A 19,672-nucleotide genomic window follows, 5' to 3' on the forward strand; every position below is an offset into this window, starting at 1 on the left:
TTTGGTACGTGGGATAAGGATAATAATCCCGGATAAAATTCAGGATTAACTTTATCTCATGTTTGGTTTGAAGTATTAGCTAATCCCATTATTCTATCCCACCATTTGTACTAAAATGGTTTACTATCCTCATAAAATGTTTCTCCCAAGGGATATCCTTGCTTATCCCATCCCATCGCGCATACCAAACGACCAGTAAAAAATGAAGCACTTAACACTCATTGTTAAGATAAACTTTTTTACAGCTGATAGTCTATGTTGTTTGGACACTTCAAATGTCTACAGATGCGTGTACATTTTTGGAGGATCCGACACGGGTGCAACAACATTTTTAGAGAGTCCGATCAACATAACTAATAGTTTAAAGGTAAGCAAATCATTTTACAAACATAATCATGTCACTCATTTGGCACCTCCTATTTGTTCTAATGTTTTCATGCCCATCGCATCATCCACCACAAATTTGTTTACACTAGTATCCACAAGACTATAGGGATTGACTTAGTTGGTGAGAGACCCTCACTAATACATAACTTGGGGGTGGAGTGCCATTGACATGTTGAGCAATGACCCTTGCACAAGAGACTTCCAGATCACTAACAGTTAATCCATTCAAACAGAATGATGAGTACCAAGGGTGAAAGTCTCCAACTTTTTTTTGACATCATTTACTCAATGTTTTGACAAAAAAGCTACATATTAGAAATTACAATAAAAACTTAAAAATCACAATTTTCTGAGTAAAAAAGTACTCCATCCATTCCATTATTCCAACATAGTTGTCATGTTTCGCTTCTCAAAAGTCAATTTGACTAATTATCAAAGCTATAGATTAAATTAGATTAATTCAATATTTTAAAGTTAAAATTTAAATATTCAAAAACTATAAATTGCAAATTTTTCTTCTATCAATATGGCTCTTAAAAAGGAAATTGTGACAAGTATTTTGGAACGGAGGTGTTTATATATATATATATTTATTTATGAACAATCTGTTATCTTAAGATATTTTTCATGAAATTATATATATCTTCTACTAATAAAGAGGAGAAGAAAAACAGGCAGACACACCGTCTTTATTGAGTTTTTTTGTGACTTTCTGTCTCACTCATCTCAAGTAACTCAATCCAAGAAAGAGACACCACTAATAGAATAAGCCATTTCCAAAGAAGACCAAAGACTCAATTGGGCCAAAAAAAAAGTAATTTTTACCAGTTACAATTATGATCAAACAGCTTACGCCTTCACCAACCGCCTTCATATGACAATTCTAACAACAATTACGTCTCGATCTCAAACTAGTTGTGATCGCGAATTCAATTTCGAATCGAAAAGATAAAGATAGATAAGATACCTTTGATTTTGATTGCCTTCATGTGTAAATCCAAGAAGAAATTAACCACTCAAGTTATGGAACCGAAACAGAAACCAAGAAGATCTTCTTCTTCAAAGTCACCCGCGGCTGCAAAAAGGCTGTCTTCTTCGAATGATCATGATCATCAGTCGTCGTCATCTACAAGCCAGAATTTGATATCCCCAAATGGATCAACAGAGAGTTTCATACTCAACAATTTGAAAAACTCACAATCATGGGCTTCGTCAAAATCAAGTCATCATTCATTAACAAGCCTTAAAGGAGTACTATTTCCAGAACAACCTCATATATACAATTTCACAGAAATTCGTTCAGCTACCCAGAATTTCTTAAAGGATCCATTTTCGTCTTCATCTACATCGACTTCGTGGCGTTGTGTTCTTCGTGGTCAAGAGATGGTTGTAATACAGAGAAAATTCCGACGACCTATGGAAACTGATGAGCTTGTGGATCAAGTAGCAATGATTTGCAGAAGTCACCATTCTAGCTTAATTCCACTAAAAGGAGCTTCAGTTTCTGGAAATTATATATATTTGGTGTATGAATATACACAAGGAGTTAATCTATCGGAAGCTTTGAGGAATCGAAGAAACCCTAACTTTACTGTTCTTTCGAATTGGATATCAAGGATTCAAATTGCTTCGGATATAGCTCATGGTTTGGATTACATTCATCATTCAACTGGGTTAGGTTTAGGATTTGTACATAATCACATCAAAAGCACAAGTATTATTGTTACTGAACCTTCGTTTCATGCGAAGATCTGTCATTTCGGTACGGCGGAGCTTTGCGGGGAAACTCCGAGTGAAATCCAGGATTCGGATAGTGAAATTAAGCCGAAGAAATCACCGGAATTGAAGAAATGTGGAAGTAAAGGTTTGAAGTTTGAAGGTACGAGAGGATATATGGCGCCGGAGTTTCAGTGGACGGGAATGGCGACGGTGAAGAGTGACGTGTATGCTTTTGGGGTGGTGGTTTTGGAGTTGATTTCCGGGAAGGAGGCAATGAAGTACGAATTTGATGAGGAGACTGGTGGATATGTTAGGGTTTCGGTGATCGAGACGGCGGTGAAAGCGTCGGAGGACGGCGGTGTAGGGGTGAGGGGGTGGGTGGATAAGCGGTTGAAGGATTCGTACCCGGTGGAGGTGGCGGAGAAATTGGTTCGGATCGGGTTGGAATGTGTGGAGACTAACCCGAAGAACAGACCGGATATGGGTCGGGTTGCGGGTCGGGTTTCTCAAATGTATTTAGAATCAAAGACTTGGGCCGAGAAGTTTGCTCCGCTTACTGACTTTACTGTTTCTTTAGCACCTCGTTGATAATTTATTTTTATTTTTTTTCCAATTTTTTTCTAATACAAATTTTGGGATTAATCATACATTTTGTAAATGAAACATAGAATTTTTAGAAAAATTATAGTGTAAAGTTGATATTTTTCTTCTTTTTCGTATTCGAAGTAATCTGACTTTGACTGAGATGTCTTCTTTGACTAAACGATATAGGGTATATTGACTATATTTCATTACCATAGCAAGATAATAAAAATGTTAATTGCGAATACAAGGAGAAAATTGTACTCGATAAATTAGTCAAAGTACATACAAACTACGATACTATCATTATTTCCCCACTTAGTTACTACATAATTATAGTTTCATTTCAAGCAAAGAGTTCATGGATCTGTCACCAATCTTCTGGCTAAAGAAAGGAAGGCATCTTCATGGCCTTGACATTATATTATAAGGTAAAAAAATAATAATTCAAATACATAATAACACAACAAATGTGATTTTCTGACTACAATAAATTCATTGCATTATGAGATTCATACTCTGAACTTTCAGTGTTGGTCTGTCTAAAGGCTGTATTATACCCATACATTTCGAAATGCCTATTATCCGAAATCATATGTCCACCCTCTCTCCCTTGAAAACTCTCCATTGGTGGAACCCAAGGGCCTGCATTCGGGTTGTTGGAGCTAGAGGCTTCTTGGTTCACGTTTTGCGAATTATTATTATTCTGGGGTGAGTTACCGGCTGGCCTCTTGTTGGAAGAGTTTGTTGTCATCACAGATATAGATGCTGTCTGTTGCTGCTGATTCTTCATTGGTGACTTGGGCCGAAGAGACTCTATTTCAGGTGTTGTAATAACAAGATGTGGGGCGCCTGGTGGTGGATTCCTTCCTCCCCCACCCTGCCAGACTTTACCATCCCTATCGGCAAAATTCCGCACATAGGTCTGAAGTTTTGCAAAGTTATTAGTCAGCATTATAAGACACAAAAACATAACAAAGGTAGCATTATACATGCAAAAGTAAACATATTCAAGTGATACAATTGAGAGAACACAAAGAGAGAATGAATAGGACAGAATAACTAAGCACGTCCAATGATATTTCTGTTTTCTCTTCCCCACCCCACACCCACCCTTAAAAAAACAAATTTGAGAGATTTATTTGGGAGTGTGGGGGTGAGAAGACAGAGCAGCTATGTCCTTGCCATGTCTACAAGGTAATAAAATCAACAAACTAAAAGGTTAGCTAAAATTTTACCTCTGCACTGAAGTTCGATGAAGATAATCCTTTACCAACAGTCAACCAGCCAGATCGAATATTATGGTCTTCACCAAAGAGCTCAAGCCTTCTCCGGCCAAGCGCAAAATGTTCAATTATACGGTACATATCTTCAGGCTTTACAGTTGATCCTGCATATGGTGACCGATAGCAATACAAAATAAGCTCAGCCACTACGCATATTCAGTACAGAGAGACAACACAGCATACCACGCATATTCAGTACAGAGAGACAACACAGCATATTATGTTAAAATATCATTAATTGTAAGACAGAATAGAAATTAGCAGAGAGAATACAGGATGATACAAGATTACGTGCAGTGGCGGAGCCATGAATTTTAATAACGGGAGTCAAATTATAAAGAAATAACCACATGAAGAATTCAAAGGGATTCAACGTGTAGTTTATATACATAAAAAAATTTACCTATCTAAACAGTATAAATTCCAGCAAAGGGGTGTAAAGTGACACCCCTTTGGACAAGGCATCTACGCCACTGATTACGTGCATTTCATGCATCAAAGGATAGTGTTGCAACTTCGAAACGTTCTCCCACAGACGGCAATAGCTATTACATAACTTGGGAATAGCAGACCAATGAAGGACTACCATAACTTGAACTATGAGTGGAGAAAATTGAAGATTTTGTTCAAAACCAGTTCATACAGAATTCTGGTAAAAGCTGAGGTTTCAACTGAAAAGCATATCCAACACCAAAACCAGCTGGAAATTACACAGAACGCCAAAAAGAAAAAGTGAAAAGAGCAATTCATAAGACAGAATCTCCACCTCATCTGTCTCCCACCCTTCACCCCAGGTAAAGGAGTTTGTTCTTCTCATTTTGTGAGTAAGCCAAATGAGAAGAAAACCCCAAAAGGAAAAGGAAAAAAAGCATCATTTGAAGATAGGGAAAATCCATCAACCTCAAAAAGGACAGTTTTCCTTGTAAGACTCAAAGAAACACTTTTTTTTTAATTTCACAACATTATTATCGTTAATTACAAACAACCATATGTGTGTGTGTATCACTTGAGAGAAATCCATATTTTCGAATTAGTGCTGTTAGGTCAGCCTCAGTAGATTCTATCAAGTATCTTACTCACATAGGAACACAAACAATTGGAAAGTGGATGAGAAAAAGCAACATGCTGCCAGTGTCTGCAACCCTATATTTCATGATTAACATTTCTAATCTGCACAAGAGAACATAAACCACACACAGCATTGTCTGGAATGAAAAAGAATCTACCATAAGGAGGTTCCTCAGCAATAATCACATCTGTGTCAATATTTGCATGAATTATATGCCCATCGGTACTACGACGAACAGTTCCTTTTATGCCCAAAAGGCAGTGTTCCTATGTCATGACAGGGACAAGCAGAATGTAAGTTATATATGATGGAAAATACACATATGGGGAAATGAGAGGGCATAATGTTAAAAACCTTTGTATGCTGAAATAAAGTATGGGAATCATGCCGTAATCCTGGAGTTGCATTGGTTTTGTTTGTTTTCACCCAACATATGTCCTCACATCTGCGGAATCCCCACTGCAGAATGGAGAGAACAATATTTAAAAATAATCACAATGACCTAATATTGAAAACTGCAACCAATAGATGCATGTGATTGTGATCGTGCTCATCTGTGGTGCAGCAGCAGTGGGAAGATATCAAAAGCAGCAATCAGCAGATTCATGACCATAGAGTGTTTCTCAGATTGGTTGAACTACATACCTTCTTCAAACATTGCCGTCCTTGCTCAAGCCCCACACCATCACCAACCCAAAGAAAAACAAATGATGGAGTGTCAGCAATTGCCTGAGAATAGACAGTTCACACCATCTTTAGTCCCGGAAAGGAGAATCTAACAGGTCTGAGTGACGAACCAACAATTATGCAGACATTTAATCTCTCTCTCTCTCTCTCTCTCTCTCTCTCTATATATATATATATATATATTTACATATACTTTACATACTACATGAAGGTAGTATGTTAGCAAGATACCCATTTTTGCTTTACCCAAAATACCCTTAATAGCTTATCAGATTGGTACATATTAATATATGAGGTTTTTTGGTCTTTTTATAAATATAATAAACCCAACATATCTGATACTCCATTTTCCCGTGTCTCTCTTGACTTTTGAGTCTCTCCCTTTGTCTATCCTCCTCTTCTTCCCCCACCCTCTATGCCATTTCCAGTTTCATCTTCAATGTCAAATTAAAGGTACCATGGCCATAATTTCTAATAACTATAAAGTGTTCTTCAGTTTCCATACCTAGATCTTTTTGACTAAATCCCATATTATCTTCTTTTGTATTTTGTTTTAGATATTTCGGGCCAATCTTGGAAAAATACACTACAACATCAATAGAGTTACACATGTGATCAATCACCTCTTTAGCTTTAAGGAGCTTATCATGCATTTTTGCAACTTATACACCGGCAAGATTATAAAGCTCCTTTTTCTTACCAAAAGACATTACGATTATTTATTTTCTGCTGAAAGTGAGTTCAGTTTTTGGGTTTAGTGTCAATGGAGCTTCTTGTGGAGGATTTATAGATGATTACAAAATTAGATTTGCCGAAATTGGTTTAAGTTGAAAGAATACTGGTTTAATGGTTGGAAGAATCTCAATTTAAAGACATAATTAACAATCCAGCAATAAAAAAATTGAAGCTACGGAAATGGGTTGAAATCCGTAAAAAGAGAGCTTGCAGCAAAGGAAATTAAAGTTGGCTACTTTTCCGTGTTCAAATGCTGGGTGTAATGGTGAAGAGCATTGAATAACCTAAAAGACAGAAAATCCATTTAGCTCATTTGCTGCTAGTGTGTTATTAAGGACATTTTAGGAAATTAAAAAAATGGGTATCTTGCTAATATACTTCCTCCGTGTAGTATGCTAAGGCATAACAATACAAGTAAAAATAAGAGTAGATAATAACAACGAACAAGCTTTGCACCCGAGGTTCACTGCATCCTACTCTAAAGCAACAGTTAAAGTATCAAGAGTAAAGAACCAGGCTGACATGCAAAAGTCATACCTCAATTTTGAGATTCATTATTTCCTCAAACGTCCAGTACTCCATATGGTCAGTGACACCAGGAGCTCGATGAACATATTCCTCCCATGGGGGGTCTATTAGAATGACATCAAATTTGGTCCCAAAAAAATCCGGTGACAGCTCATGCTCAAGCAGGTCGCATTTGAAATACATGGGAGGCGAAGAAGAATTGACAACAATCTCATCCTTCCTTTGAATAAGTTCTCGAAGCTTGGGATAGTCCTCAACAACACTGGTAAGTTCTAGTTCCCTGATAAAATTTTGAGGCCTTGTGCCAGTGTCTACAAAATTTTGGGAGTAGTCATTCTGCTCACCCCTAGAAGGAGCTTTGCCAGGTGGGGCATTAGTTCGATGAGGCACCCAGCCAGCATTAGCTTTATCTTTAACCTGTCCATGACCTCCTGGTATTAGGCCATTAAAATTTGGACCAGACATATTTGGCGGTGTCCCTCTTCCAGGGCCTGATTGATTAAAATACATTGGATTCCCCAAATTAGGGGGGAATCCAGTCCCAGGAAGCACAGGTGAGAGTCCAGGTGGAACACCTAGCATATTCATCTCAAGACCTCGGGCTCCAGGCCAAACCACAGGAGGTGAAAATGGAGGAATGAAAACACCAGGGGCCATTGGAGGACCTGGAGCAGGTGACATGTTAGGAGCTAAAGACTGCAAAGATCCAGGTGATGGCATTCCAAGTGGTCCAAAAGGTGATCCCATCATTGGCATTGGAGGTCCAAACTGGTGGCCATCTCTTCCTGTGGGCCTCCCTCTTCCTCCTCTCCCAACCCTACTTCCTTTAGAACCCATTGGAACATCTCTATTGAAGGAAGATGGTTCCTGGTTTCCATATGGAGGTTCTGAACCACTATTGGAAGTTTGGCCCAAGGCAGCTCGAACAGATGCATCTCCTTTCTGGGGCCTTGATTCAGTCTCATCCCTATATGAACCATCACCTGATGTATTCTTTATATCTTGAGCAGATTGGCCTGACCAATTCATGTTTCTTCCCCTGTCATCCCTAGGAAAGGCATTGTTCTCGTCATCCGGAAGAAATCTTGCATCAGAATTCTGATTAAATTCAGTTGTTCTTGCTACGGCAGATATGGCCTTCTCCTTATCATAGTCAAACGGCCTGGTTTGGATCTCTATGACATCATAATTTTCATTTGAAATTCCATATTTTGATGAAGTTTTCAAAGCTTCTGTCCTATTTCCATCTTTTCTACCACCAGAACGAGGCCTTTCATTGTCAATCCACCCACGTCGGGGCATTTCCCACTCTCTTCCATGTTCATAAGGTGTCTCACCTTCTTTTATTTCCTTGTCAACAAAGTTCCCTTGCCTTCTTTTCCACCCATCTTTGGACCCATCCCTAACTCTGTTTCTATCGCTCCTGCCATCATCCCTTCCTTTTGATTTATCATCTCTCGCACCATCTTTTTCTTGTTCTTTCCTCCTGAAAGTATCTCTTTTTTCATATTCCATCTCAACGCTTTCTAAATCGTAATGGCGTCTTCCACCCTTCTCAGGTGTCCTGGGCCTATCAGAGGAGTCCAACTCTCTCCTAGTTCTCTCTCGCACCCGTGAGCCACCGTCATCACCTGCGACCGCAGACCTTTCACGGCTTTCCGCAATGTCATGACTTGTGGCACCTTTTAGCTGTCTATGCTCCTCAAATCTCTCTATGCTCAATTTATCGTCCCGTATAGAAAATGCTCCTCCTCTGTCTTCCTCTATAGCATACGACCTGCCTTTCTTAATCCTATCATAGTCAATTTTTCTCTCGTCACTTTCTGGGTATTTACCATTCTTGTCTCTATTTGACTCTTTAAGGCTATCTAACAACACATGACCCTTTTCTGTGGTACTGTCCTTTCTTTCCAAATATCTAGAATCCCTTTCCAGTGCATTTCCAGAGTCCCCACCATGTAGCTTCTCATTATTACCTTTATTTCTTGTCTGGGAACCATCACCATCAGAAAACCTGGAAGTTGATTTCCTTCTGACACCCTCATTAGCTAGGATTTGTCCTCTATCCCCTGTTTTATCTCCATTATCATACTTGCCCCCAAGTTCTCCATCCTGATACCAATTGCTCAATGTCTCCAATGTATTCTCACCCTGTTTCTTCTTTGTCAATTTGGACCGCAAGTCGTTTTCAGCCTCATAGTCATCCTCACCAATATCAGCTTTGCTTGATCCTCCTGATCTTTTCCGACTCTCATTTCTTTCCAATGTACTTCTCCTTCTTTCATTACTATCTAAACCTTCAGCTTCTTCACTGTTGCCAGGCCTTGACTTACTTGACCTGTATTTTCTCTTATCATCCCCTTCCCAGTCATCGTCAAACTTTAAGTCTAGGTCATCCTGTTTCAGATAACTCCTTCGTCGTTCAGGGGAAGCCATCAACAGAAATTACCCTCACTAGATGATTCTCAGCACTTCATTGAATGATGCAATACCAGATAGCCTCCTGAGAGATAGAGAGAAATGGAGAAAATGATTGATGAGCTGACCTTCCTGTGAATCTAAATTCAGGCAACAATTCATGATATAAGACACAGACAAAATATTGTAATTATAAGAGACAATAAGGTACCATGGGAGAGAGAAATACGGAGAATAAACTATGCAGGTTAAACAGGAGTTTCATTCTAATAGTTTCAACTCAATGATGGTAAATACTATTTTGAACCTACCACAATCTTCCTCTGAGTGGAACCAGCAATATGTTTCACATGCTCAAGCACCATTTTCGACAAAAGAACAGAGCACAGAAAAAAGATTGATAACCGCCACCTTATTCCATTTAGGTCACACATACGCTTCCAATAAACTTGCACCAAATTTTTTTTATTAGACTGGAAAAAATGTTTTTCAAAAAAGTACTTCTAGAATTTGGCAGTTTGTGTTTGACTAATCAATTTGCAAAAACACTTTTGCCTTAGAGCAGTAACTTGTGTTTGGCCAAAGTTCCAAAAGTGTTCCCTTTTTCAGCTTTTGAGTAACAACTTCTGCTACTGCTCAAAAATACTTAAAGCTTGGCCAAATACCTCAACTATCTAAGATAATCACTACCATTTTTGGCTTCCCAAAAGCTTAGCTAATCAGGCTATTAACAATCACTACCTAATTATAACTCAATCAATCAGTTCCAAACTGAACACCACAAACTAAAAGTTCAATAATCTTTCGGAAACTCATGTATATCTTTGTATGAAGACTTAAGGACTCAAATAACAGAAAACACAAGCATATTCCGAATATTTAGAATTTACACTGAGAAACAGAAGAAGTAGAGCACCTTCCGATGCCGGCGGATTCGGTGGCGAGTGATCTCCGGTGATCAATTCACGGCGTCGTCGTAGAAATATGGAGGAGGTATGTGGAAGCAAAGGGAAGATAAAGGAAATCGGGTTTAAAGTATTATGGATCCGAACCTCGATGGATCAAAGGAAAATTGACCCGATCAACTTTGACATAATGAATACGTAATTAATTATTTCCATCATTTTAATTTACGTGATACATTATTTTTTACTAGTCGGATTCATGTTTAATTTCATCAAGATTGAAAAATATTTATTTGATTTTAGTTTTAATTTAGGAGGTTTAAAAGAGAAAAAGAATATTGTGACCCTCTTTAGTCTTAAACTAAAAAAATATATTACTCTCCAACACCGAGTTTAAAAAAAGTAAATAAGAGATATGTAGAGGAGAATGTATCAAATACTCTTTGATCTTGTGAAAAATTAAAACTAAAGAATTGACAAAAAAGAAAAGAAATGTTACTTTTTAAACAAACTAACAAACAAAAGAAATATATAGATTATATAAAAATATCTTTTTAATTTTATAATCTTGATACGAAAAGTTGAAATTCAAGAGTAGTAAAAAAAAGAGGCAAACTTTTTTAAACTGAATAAAACAAAAAGTAAGACAAACAAATAAAAAACCGAAGTAGTATAATTTTTAATTGTTAGTTGTGTTTAGTTCTTTTGTATAATAAGAAAGATAAAATAGGACAAATGTACTACATTTGAGAAACCCAAATAAAATTTGGAGATAGTAGGAGCTAAGAGCAGGACAAATATCACGTACGTTGAACAACAGAAGATCCTCAATTATCCATTGATGAAGAATATATATATATATACTCAATTCTCTACTGAATCATCAACAGATTAAAGAAATGAAGACATCTTCATGACCACAATATTGTAACGTAAAAAAGAACTGTTCACGGCGATGTAGTAACACGACGAATGTGGTTTTCTCACTACAAGAATTCAGAGTTTGTCTGTCTAAAGGCTGCATTATACCCATACATATCGAAAAGCCTATTATCTGAAATCATATGTCCATCCTCTCTCCCAGGAAAAATCTCCCAAGGACCTGAATTCGGGTTGTTAGAGCTAGAGGTTTCTTGATTCACATTTTGTGAATTAGTATTATTTTGGGGTGAGTTCCCGGTTGCCCTCTTGTTGGATGAGTTGTTTGTTGTCATAGATATAGATGCTGACTGATGCTGCTGATTCTTCATTGGTGACTTGGGACGAAGAGCCTCTATTTCAGGTGTTGTAACAACAAGATGTGGGGCATCTGTTGGTGGATTCCTCCCTCCCCCACCCTGCCACACTTTCCCATCTCTATCAGCAAAATTCCGCACATAGGCCTGAAATTTTTCAAAATCTACAGTAAGTAACAAAGACAGCATAATACACGCACACTAAATTATTTCAGTGTACAAGATTAAGCCAATCTTTTGATCTTCAGACATATTTGGGGAAGAGATCACAAATCACCAATCTTTGTTTCCAAATGAAGACAACTATTGAAATATACCATTGAGAGAACACAAAGGAAAATGAATAGGACAGAATAACTAAGCAGGTCTGATGCATACTGAGAAGAGCAGGAATCTCCCGACAAAATGCATGTTATTTCTTTCTCCCCAAACCCCTACCTGAGTTATTTTGGGTGATTAGGGGGGTGATAGACAGAGCAACTATATACTCTCCATGTCTCATAAATAAAATGAACTAAAGGAAGGGTAGCTAAAAGTTTACCTCTGCACTGAAATTCGATGAAGATAATCCATTACCAACAGTCAGCCAGCCAGATCGAATATTATGATCTTCACCAAAGAGCTCAAGCCTTCTCCGGCCAAGTGCAAAATGCTCAATTATACGGTACATATCTTCAGGCTTTGCACTTGATCCTGCACAAGGGGACCAGTAGCAATTCAAAGTGAGCTCAGCCATTGTGCATACCCAGTGCAGAGAGACAATGCAGCATATTACGTTAAAATTTCATTCATTTTAGGACAGAATCCAAATTACGTGCAGTTCATGAATCACATGATAGTTTAACTTCTAAACTTTCTCCAGCAGAAGCAATAGCTGTTACATAACTTGGAAATAACAAACCAATCAAGGACTACCATAACTTGAACCTAAGTTGCTCAGACTCGGGTGCGGGTGTCTAATATAGGTGTGGATCTAGAGGTCAGATCCTTCGTGTTCTTAATTTAAGATTCGGGGGTACGAATCCAGGTATGGATACAGATGCTCAGATTCAGCTAAAAATAATTCAAATATTTTTAAAAAGAATTATATGTCTAAATTATAAGACATTATTTTGAAAACTTACAAGGTATTTCAAAGAGAAATTATTGATCAAGCGGAGGATCCCGAAGGAGATAAAAGGATAAGGACTGACATCGAAATTTCTACTAACAAGTTATTCCATTTTCTTCAATTTCACCTTAGTTTTTGTTTTGATTACAAAATCATAGGTATTTATTCCGAATTTCTCCGTCAATTTTGGTCAAAGTACCAAAATCAGTTGACCAAATCCGGTATGGATCCCACACCCACATCGTAGCGACACGGATGCGGCACCGAAAGTGAAGAGTCCAAGCAACTTAGACTTGAACGACAGGAGAAGAAAACTGAGGGATCATTTAGTTATGAGGATGAAGGATAATAATTCCGGAATAAAATGTGGCTTATTATTCCGGGTTTTGTTGAATTTTAATTTTCAGGATTGGTAATTCTATGTTTATTTATACCACAATTGCTGTATTATCTTACACCACATTCAATGTGGAAAAACAATAATCCAGGGATAAAACAACAAAATGACACATTTGCCCTTCTCCAAAGCTCTTCTTCCAAAGTCTTTCAAGAAAGCCAAGGTTAAAATTGAAAATAAAAGTCTATTCAATGTTATCTAGTGTGAAACCGAACACATTTATTATGCCCCATATATCCTATTTCTAGACCAATGAACCAAATATCTACCAATTAAATTTATATCCACTAAATAATCTTGTTCACATACCAAACAACCACAAAAGGCTCTATTCAAGATGTGTTCATACAGAATTCTGGTAAAAGTCCAGGTTTCAACTGAAAGGCATATCCAACACCAAAACGGGCCGGCAAGCATAAAGAAAGCCCAAAAAAATAGTGAAAGGAGCAATTCATAAGACAGAATCCCCACTCCATCAGTCTCTCAGCCTTCACCCACCCAGGGAATGGTAATTGTCCTCGTTTTATGAGCAAACCAAACGAGGAGGAGAAAACTGAAGATGGCTGGTTCTTATGGCTGAATTAGGGGCTTTTAGGTGGATAGCAGGAATGAGGGAGTGGAGATTCCTCCGCTACTCTATGCTGATGATACACTGGTCTTTTGTGATGCCAAATTGAGCAATTATTCAGGTGTTGGCTGGTGTTCTGGGATGTGATGCAAGGATATTTATTACCTACGACAAATTTGGGACTGTCTTTGGGGGCAAAGAATAGGTCTAGGCACATATGCAATGGGGTGATTGATAAATGTGATAAAGAGGTTGACAAGATGGAAGGCACAATATTTATCCTTGGGAGACAGGGTCACATAATGATTAGTAATGCGTTGCCCACTTATATTATGTAAACCCACACCCCGCTAAGGTGGAGAAAGATTGGATTACTTGAGAAGAAACTTTCTTTGACAAAGTAACAAGGGAACTCATTTAGTTAGGTGGAAATCTGTCTCATCCAGCAAAATGTTAGGGGATTTGGGGATCAGAAACTTCATATTACAAAACCAAGTTTATTATGGAAGTGGTTATGGAGAACTGATATAGACCACAATGCCTTATAGATGTTAGAACTTTTATTTTATAGGTCCTATGCATTCTAGGAGTGGTTTAGCCTTTCGGAGATCTATACATATAGAAGATTTATAGAGCTTCTGATAAGTTCTCATTTTCATAGTATTGGCATGAGATGAGTTTAAATGAAGGTGCGGGGTCGGTGAGGATTCATAATTTCATATAATCGACCCCAACCCCAACTTGTTTGGGACTGAAGCATAATTGTTATTGTTGTTGTTGTTGCCATAGGTCAATAGCTCTATCAGTATCTTACTTATATAGGAGAACAAACAATTGGAAAGTGGATGACAGAAGCAACATGCAGTCAGTTTCTGTGACCCATATTTCATGATTAACATTTCTACTCTGCACAAAGCAAACATAAAATGCACACACAGCATTGTCTGGAATGAGAAAGAATCTACCATAAGGAGGTTCCTCAGCAATAATCACATCTGTGTCAATATTCGCATGAATTATATGGCCATCGGTACTACGACGAACAGTTCCTTTTATGCCCAAAAGGCAGTGCTCCTATACCATGACAGTGAACAGCAGAACGTAAGTTCCATATGATGGAAAAATACCAAGCATGGTGAAATGAGTGAACAGGATATAAACCTTTGTATGCTGCAATAAAGTATGGGAATCATGACGCAATCCTGGAGTTGCAGTGGTCTTATTTGTTTTCACCCAACATATGTCCTCACATCTGCGGAATCCCCACTGCAGAATGGAGATAACAATGTTTAGAAATAATCACAATGACCTAATATTGAAAACAGCAACCAACAGATGCATCTAGTTGTGATTGTGCTCATCTGTGGCAGTAGCAGAAGGAAGATATCAAAAGCAGCAATCAGCAGATTCATGACCATAGAGTACAACAACGGCATACCAAGTGTAATCCCACAAGTGGGGTCTGGGGAGGGTAATGTGTACGCAAACCTTACCCTACCTTGTGAGGTAGAGAGTTTGTTTCCGATATGACATTCATGAACAGAGAGTATTTCTCAAATTGTTTAAACTACATACCTTCTTCAGACATTGGCGCCCTTGCTCAAGCCCCACGCCATCACCAACCCAAAGGAAAACAAATGATGGAGTGTCAGCAATTGCCTGAGAATAGACAGTTTACACCATCTTTAGGCTCAGAAAGGAGAAGCTGACAGGACAGAGTAAAGAACCAACTACTATGTAGCCATTTAAAAAAAAATAGAAGTACAACTGTATAAGTCAAAGTAAAAGTTGCTAATAACACAACATTTTTTGTACACGAGGTTCTCCACCAGCCTACTCCAAAGCAACAGTAAAAATATTTAGAGTAAAGAACCAGGTTGGCATGCAAAAGTCATACCTCAATTTTGAGATTCATTATTTCCTCAAATGTCCAGTATGCCATATGGTCAGTGACACCAGGAGCTCGATGAACATATTCCTCCCATGGGGGATCAATTAGAATGACATCAAATTTGGTCCCAAATAACTCCGGGGAGAGCTCCTGCTCATGCAGGTCACATTTGTAATACATGGGAGATGAAGAAGATTTGACAACAATCTCATCCTTCCTTTGAATAAGTTCTCGAAGCTTGGGATAGTCCTCAATAACACTGGTAAGCTCTAATTCCCTGATGAAATTTTGAGGCCTCGTGCCAGTGTCTACAAAATTTTGGGAATAATCATTCTGCTCACCCCTAGAAGGAGCTTTTCCAGGTGGCGCATTAGCTCGAGAAGGCACCCAACCTGCATTAGCTTTATCTTTAACCTGTCCACGACCTCCTGGTATTAGTGCATTAAAATTTGGACCAGACATGTTAGGTGGTGTCCCTCTTCCAGGACCTAATTGATTAAAATACATTGCATGATTTGGCAGATTCCCCAAATTAGGGGGAAATCCAGGTCCAGACAGAACAGGTGGAAGTCCAGGTGGAACACCTAGCATATTCATCTCAACACCTCGGCCTCCAGGCCAAACCAGAGGAGACGAAAATGGAGGAATGAAAGGGGACATAGGTGGACCTGGAGCAGGTGACATGTTAGGAGCTAAAGATTGCACAGATCCAGGCGACGGCATTCCAAGTGGTCCAAAAGGTGATCCCATCATTGGCATTGGAGGTCCGAATTGGTGGCCATCCCTTCCTGTAGGCCTCCCTCTTCCTCCTCTCCCAACCCTACCTCCTTTAGAACCTATTGGGACAGATCTATTGAAGGAAGACGGTTCCTGGTTTACATATGAAGGTTCTGAACTGGAAGGTTGGCCCCAGGCAGCTCGAATAGATGCATCTCCTTTCTGACCCCTTGCTTCAATCTCATCCTTATTTGAACTGTCACCTGACATATCCCTTAAATCTGGACCAGATTGGCCTGACCAATTCATGTTTCTTCCCCTGCCTTCCCTGGCATAGTTCTCATCATCTGGAAGTGATTTTGCGTCAGAACTCTGATTAACTTCAGTTGTTCTTGCTGCAGAAGATATGGCCTCCTCCCTACCATAGTCAAATGGCCTGGTTTGGATCTCTATGACATCATAATTGTCATTTGAAATTCCATATTTCGATGAAGTTTTCAAGGCTTCAGTCCTATTTCCATCTTTTCTACCACCAGAACGAGGCCTTTCATTGTCAATCCAACCACGTCTGGGTATTTCCCACTCTCTGCCATGTTCGTAAGGTGTCTCGCCTTCCTTCATTTCCTTGTCAACAAAGTTCCCTTGCCTTCTTTTCCACCCATCTTTGGAACCATCCCGAACTCTGTTTCTATCACTCCTGCCGTCATCCCTTCCTTTTGATTTATCATCTCTCACACCATCTTTTCTTGTTCTTTCCTCCTGAAGGTATCTCGTTTTTCATATTCCATCTCAACGCTTTCTGAGTCGTAACGGCGCCTTCCACTTCTCTCAGGTGTTCTGGACCTATCAGAGGAATCCATCTCTCTCCTATTTCTTTCTCGCACCAATGAGCCACCGTCATCACCTGCTACCATAGACCTTTCATGACTTTCAGCCGTGTGATGACTTGTGGCACTTTTTATCTGTCTATGCTCCTCAACTCTCTCTATGCTCAACTTATCTTCTTGTATAGAAGATGTTCCACCATTGTCTTCCTCTATAGCATACAACCTGACTTTCTTACTCCTGTCAGAGTCAGTTTTTGTCTCGCCAGTTTCCGGGTATTTATTATTTTTGTCTCCATTTGAATTTTTAAGGCTATCCAACTGCACATTCTCCTTTTCTTTGGTGCTATCCTTCCTTTCCAAACGTCTAGAGTCCCTTTCCATTGCATTTTCAGAATCCCCACCAAGTAGCTTTTCATTTTTACCTTGATTCCTTGTCTGGGAACCATCACCATCAGAAAACCTTGAAGTTGATTTCCTTCGGACACTCTCATTAGCTAGGAATTGTCCTCTATCCCCAGTTCTGTCTCCATTATCATACTTTCCCCCAAGTTCTCCATCCCGATACCAATTGCTCAACGTCTCCAATGTATTCTCCCCCTGCTTCTTCTTCATCAATTTGGACCGCAAGTCGTTTCCCTCATAGTCATCCTCATCAATATCAGTTTTGCTTGATCCACCTGATCTTTTCCGACTCTCATTTCTGTCTACAGTACTTCTCCTTCTTCCATTACTATCTAAACCTTCAGCTTCTTCACTGTTGCCAGACCTTGAATTACTTGACCTGTATTTTCTCTTATCATCCCCTTCCCAGTCATCGTCCAACTTTAAGTCTGGGTCATCCTGTTTCAGATAACTCCTTACTCGTTCAGGGGAAGTCATCAAGAGAGAAAACCCACGCTAGATTATTCTCAGCACTTCATTGAATGAATGCAATACGAGACAGCAGACTGAGAGATGAAGAGAAATTGGAGAAAATGATTAGTGAGATAACCTTTTAGTGAATTTACATTCAAGAAATAATTCATAATGTAAGAGACAGACTAAATCTAGTAAGCATAAGAGGACAATAAGGTACCATGGGAGGGAGAAATATAGGGAATAAAATATGCTGGAGTCACATTCCAACAGCAACAACTCAATGACCCTAGTTACTTTTTTTAATCTACCACAACCTTCCTCTGAACGGAACCAGCAATGTGTAGCTCAAATAGGTGAGTTCTTTTATAGGAAACGTCCCCTAGAGACTTACTGATTAGAACAATACATAAACCTATTAAATAGTGGCTAATAGAGCCCTAATAATATCCACTAGTAAAAGAACATCTATCAATGATCATGTATTTATGGATAGCTATACAACAGCACAAATGTTAACATCCCACGAACATAAGCTACCTCTACAGATATTCTGGATTAGAAGTGACAGCATAGAGAGAGTCGACATCAATTTCAAGCATTTACAGAAGATTATCTTCAAAGTTGTTATAAAAGACGATGCTTCAGCAAGCAGAAGTTTTCAAAAATGTGCAATCAGAAACATGGATATGAAGCAAAATACAGGCATCGATTGCCTCAAGAGTGATGCATGATCTTAGTGATTCCGCATCTAAGACAAATAACCCATCCCGGACGTATAATCCCACTAGTGGGATTTGGGGAGGGTAGTGTGTACACACACATTAGAGAGGTTGTTTCCGATAGACCCTCGGCACTAGAAACTTTGGATAATTAGAGCTACACTAACAGCATAGGTGAGTTCACAAACCATAAAATCCATACATTAATGTTCAAGCACCATATTTCACAAATGAGCAAAGCACAAAAAAGATAGATAACCTCCACCGTATTTCACTTCAGTCATACATATTCTTTCAAATTATTTCGTGTGCTATTTCTCTAAAGATTTAACAATCAAAACCTAATTACAGTTCACCATCAATCAGTTAGAAAATCACGTACCACAAACTAAATGTTCACATCTTTCGGTAACCACTGATTTGCTCTTCGTATGAAGAACTAATGACTCGCGTAACAGAAAACACAAGCATAAATCCGAATACATAGAACCTAATAATATTTCTCAGCGATTATTGAACAAAAATTGAATGAGAACATGGCCGTAAACTTACAAATTGGGAACAAAATGTGTGTGGGCTCGTAACCGGAATAAGTGGAGCACTTTCGCGGCGAGTGACGGAGGCGACCTCCGGTGACCAAATACGGCGTCGGCGAAGAAGAGTAGAGAGCAGAAGCGGAGGCAAAAGGGAAGAGAGGAAGAGAAAGCGGGTTAGAACTGTTATGGATCCGAACCTAGGGATATAATTGGAATATTGACAAGTAAAGAAGGGTTGTTTCGGTAATTGAACTCATAATAAATAAATTTCTTAGGTGATCGATATATAAGTAAAAATATTAGTTTAAAATTAAAATATTGATATATGATTTTGGCAAATATTATAAGAGGCGCGAGTGAAATTATAAGCTAAGAGTTGCGGAGCAAGACAATGTGTATTAGAAGGTGAAATGACATAATTAATATGAAATATTATTTACGAAATTTATATTTTTCTATTTTTACTAAAGAAGTTATTTTTCTTATTTCTAAGCAAG

General features: G+C 38.6%; 3 protein-coding genes across 5 annotated transcripts; 1 reads left to right on the forward strand and 2 right to left on the reverse strand.

The window, feature by feature from the left end:
- Positions 1-1,075: 1,075 nt before the first annotated feature.
- Positions 1,076-2,808, forward strand: LOC125819487 (lysM domain receptor-like kinase 3). The gene has a single exon (XM_049498918.1). The coding sequence runs from the start codon at positions 1,375-1,377 to the stop codon at positions 2,692-2,694; it is 1,320 nt and encodes a 439-aa protein (XP_049354875.1). The 5' UTR covers positions 1,076-1,374; the 3' UTR covers positions 2,695-2,808.
- Positions 2,809-3,077: 269 nt separating this feature from the next.
- Positions 3,078-10,483, reverse strand: LOC125819479 (N6-adenosine-methyltransferase non-catalytic subunit MTB-like). Of its 3 annotated transcripts, none has more exons than XM_049498909.1 (7): positions 10,328-10,483; positions 7,003-9,496; positions 5,689-5,772; positions 5,398-5,502; positions 5,201-5,309; positions 3,927-4,078; positions 3,078-3,613 (listed from the first exon to the last, which is right to left on the reverse strand). In XM_049498909.1, exons 2-7 carry the CDS (start codon positions 9,427-9,429, stop codon positions 3,173-3,175), a joined length of 3,318 nt encoding a protein of 1,105 aa, XP_049354866.1. In that variant the 5' UTR covers positions 9,430-9,496; positions 10,328-10,483; the 3' UTR covers positions 3,078-3,172. The 3 variants fall into 3 exon arrangements, with proteins under 3 accessions (XP_049354866.1, XP_049354867.1, XP_049354868.1); XM_049498910.1 differs by having other exon boundaries at positions 10,302-10,469; XM_049498911.1 differs by having other exon boundaries at positions 7,003-9,551; positions 10,328-10,452.
- A 798-nt stretch (positions 10,484-11,281) lies between these two features.
- Positions 11,282-19,245, reverse strand: LOC125819480 (N6-adenosine-methyltransferase non-catalytic subunit MTB-like). The gene is given in 8 exon segments (XM_049498912.1): positions 11,282-11,698; positions 12,093-12,244; positions 14,593-14,701; positions 14,789-14,893; positions 15,203-15,286; positions 15,525-16,978; positions 16,981-18,009; positions 19,192-19,245. Coding segments are annotated over 7 exon segments (3,261 nt in total). The 5' UTR covers positions 17,942-18,009; positions 19,192-19,245; the 3' UTR covers positions 11,282-11,302.
- Positions 19,246-19,672: the final 427 nt, after the last annotated feature.

The sequence above is a fragment of the Solanum verrucosum genome, unplaced genomic scaffold (genome assembly GCF_900185275.1).
Source record: "Solanum verrucosum unplaced genomic scaffold, falcon-dt-bn FXZP01000255.1, whole genome shotgun sequence".
NCBI classification, from domain to species: Eukaryota; Viridiplantae; Streptophyta; class Magnoliopsida; order Solanales; family Solanaceae; genus Solanum; species Solanum verrucosum.

Excerpts from the sequence above, each read along its gene's own strand:
- LOC125819487 (XM_049498918.1), top strand. The coding sequence starts at position 1,375 with ATGTGTAAATCCAAGAAGAAATTAACCACTCAAGTTATGGAACCGAAA.
- LOC125819479 (XM_049498909.1), bottom strand. The coding sequence starts at position 9,429 with ATGGCTTCCCCTGAACGACGAAGGAGTTATCTGAAACAGGATGACCTA. Across the intron at positions 5,773-7,002 it reads TAATGAATCTCAAAATTGAG|GCAATTGCTGACACTCCATC; the intron begins GTATGACTTTTG and ends GTCTATTCTCAG. Across the intron at positions 5,310-5,397 it reads CTTTATTTCAGCATACAAAG|GAACACTGCCTTTTGGGCAT; the intron begins GTTTTTAACATT and ends GTCATGACATAG.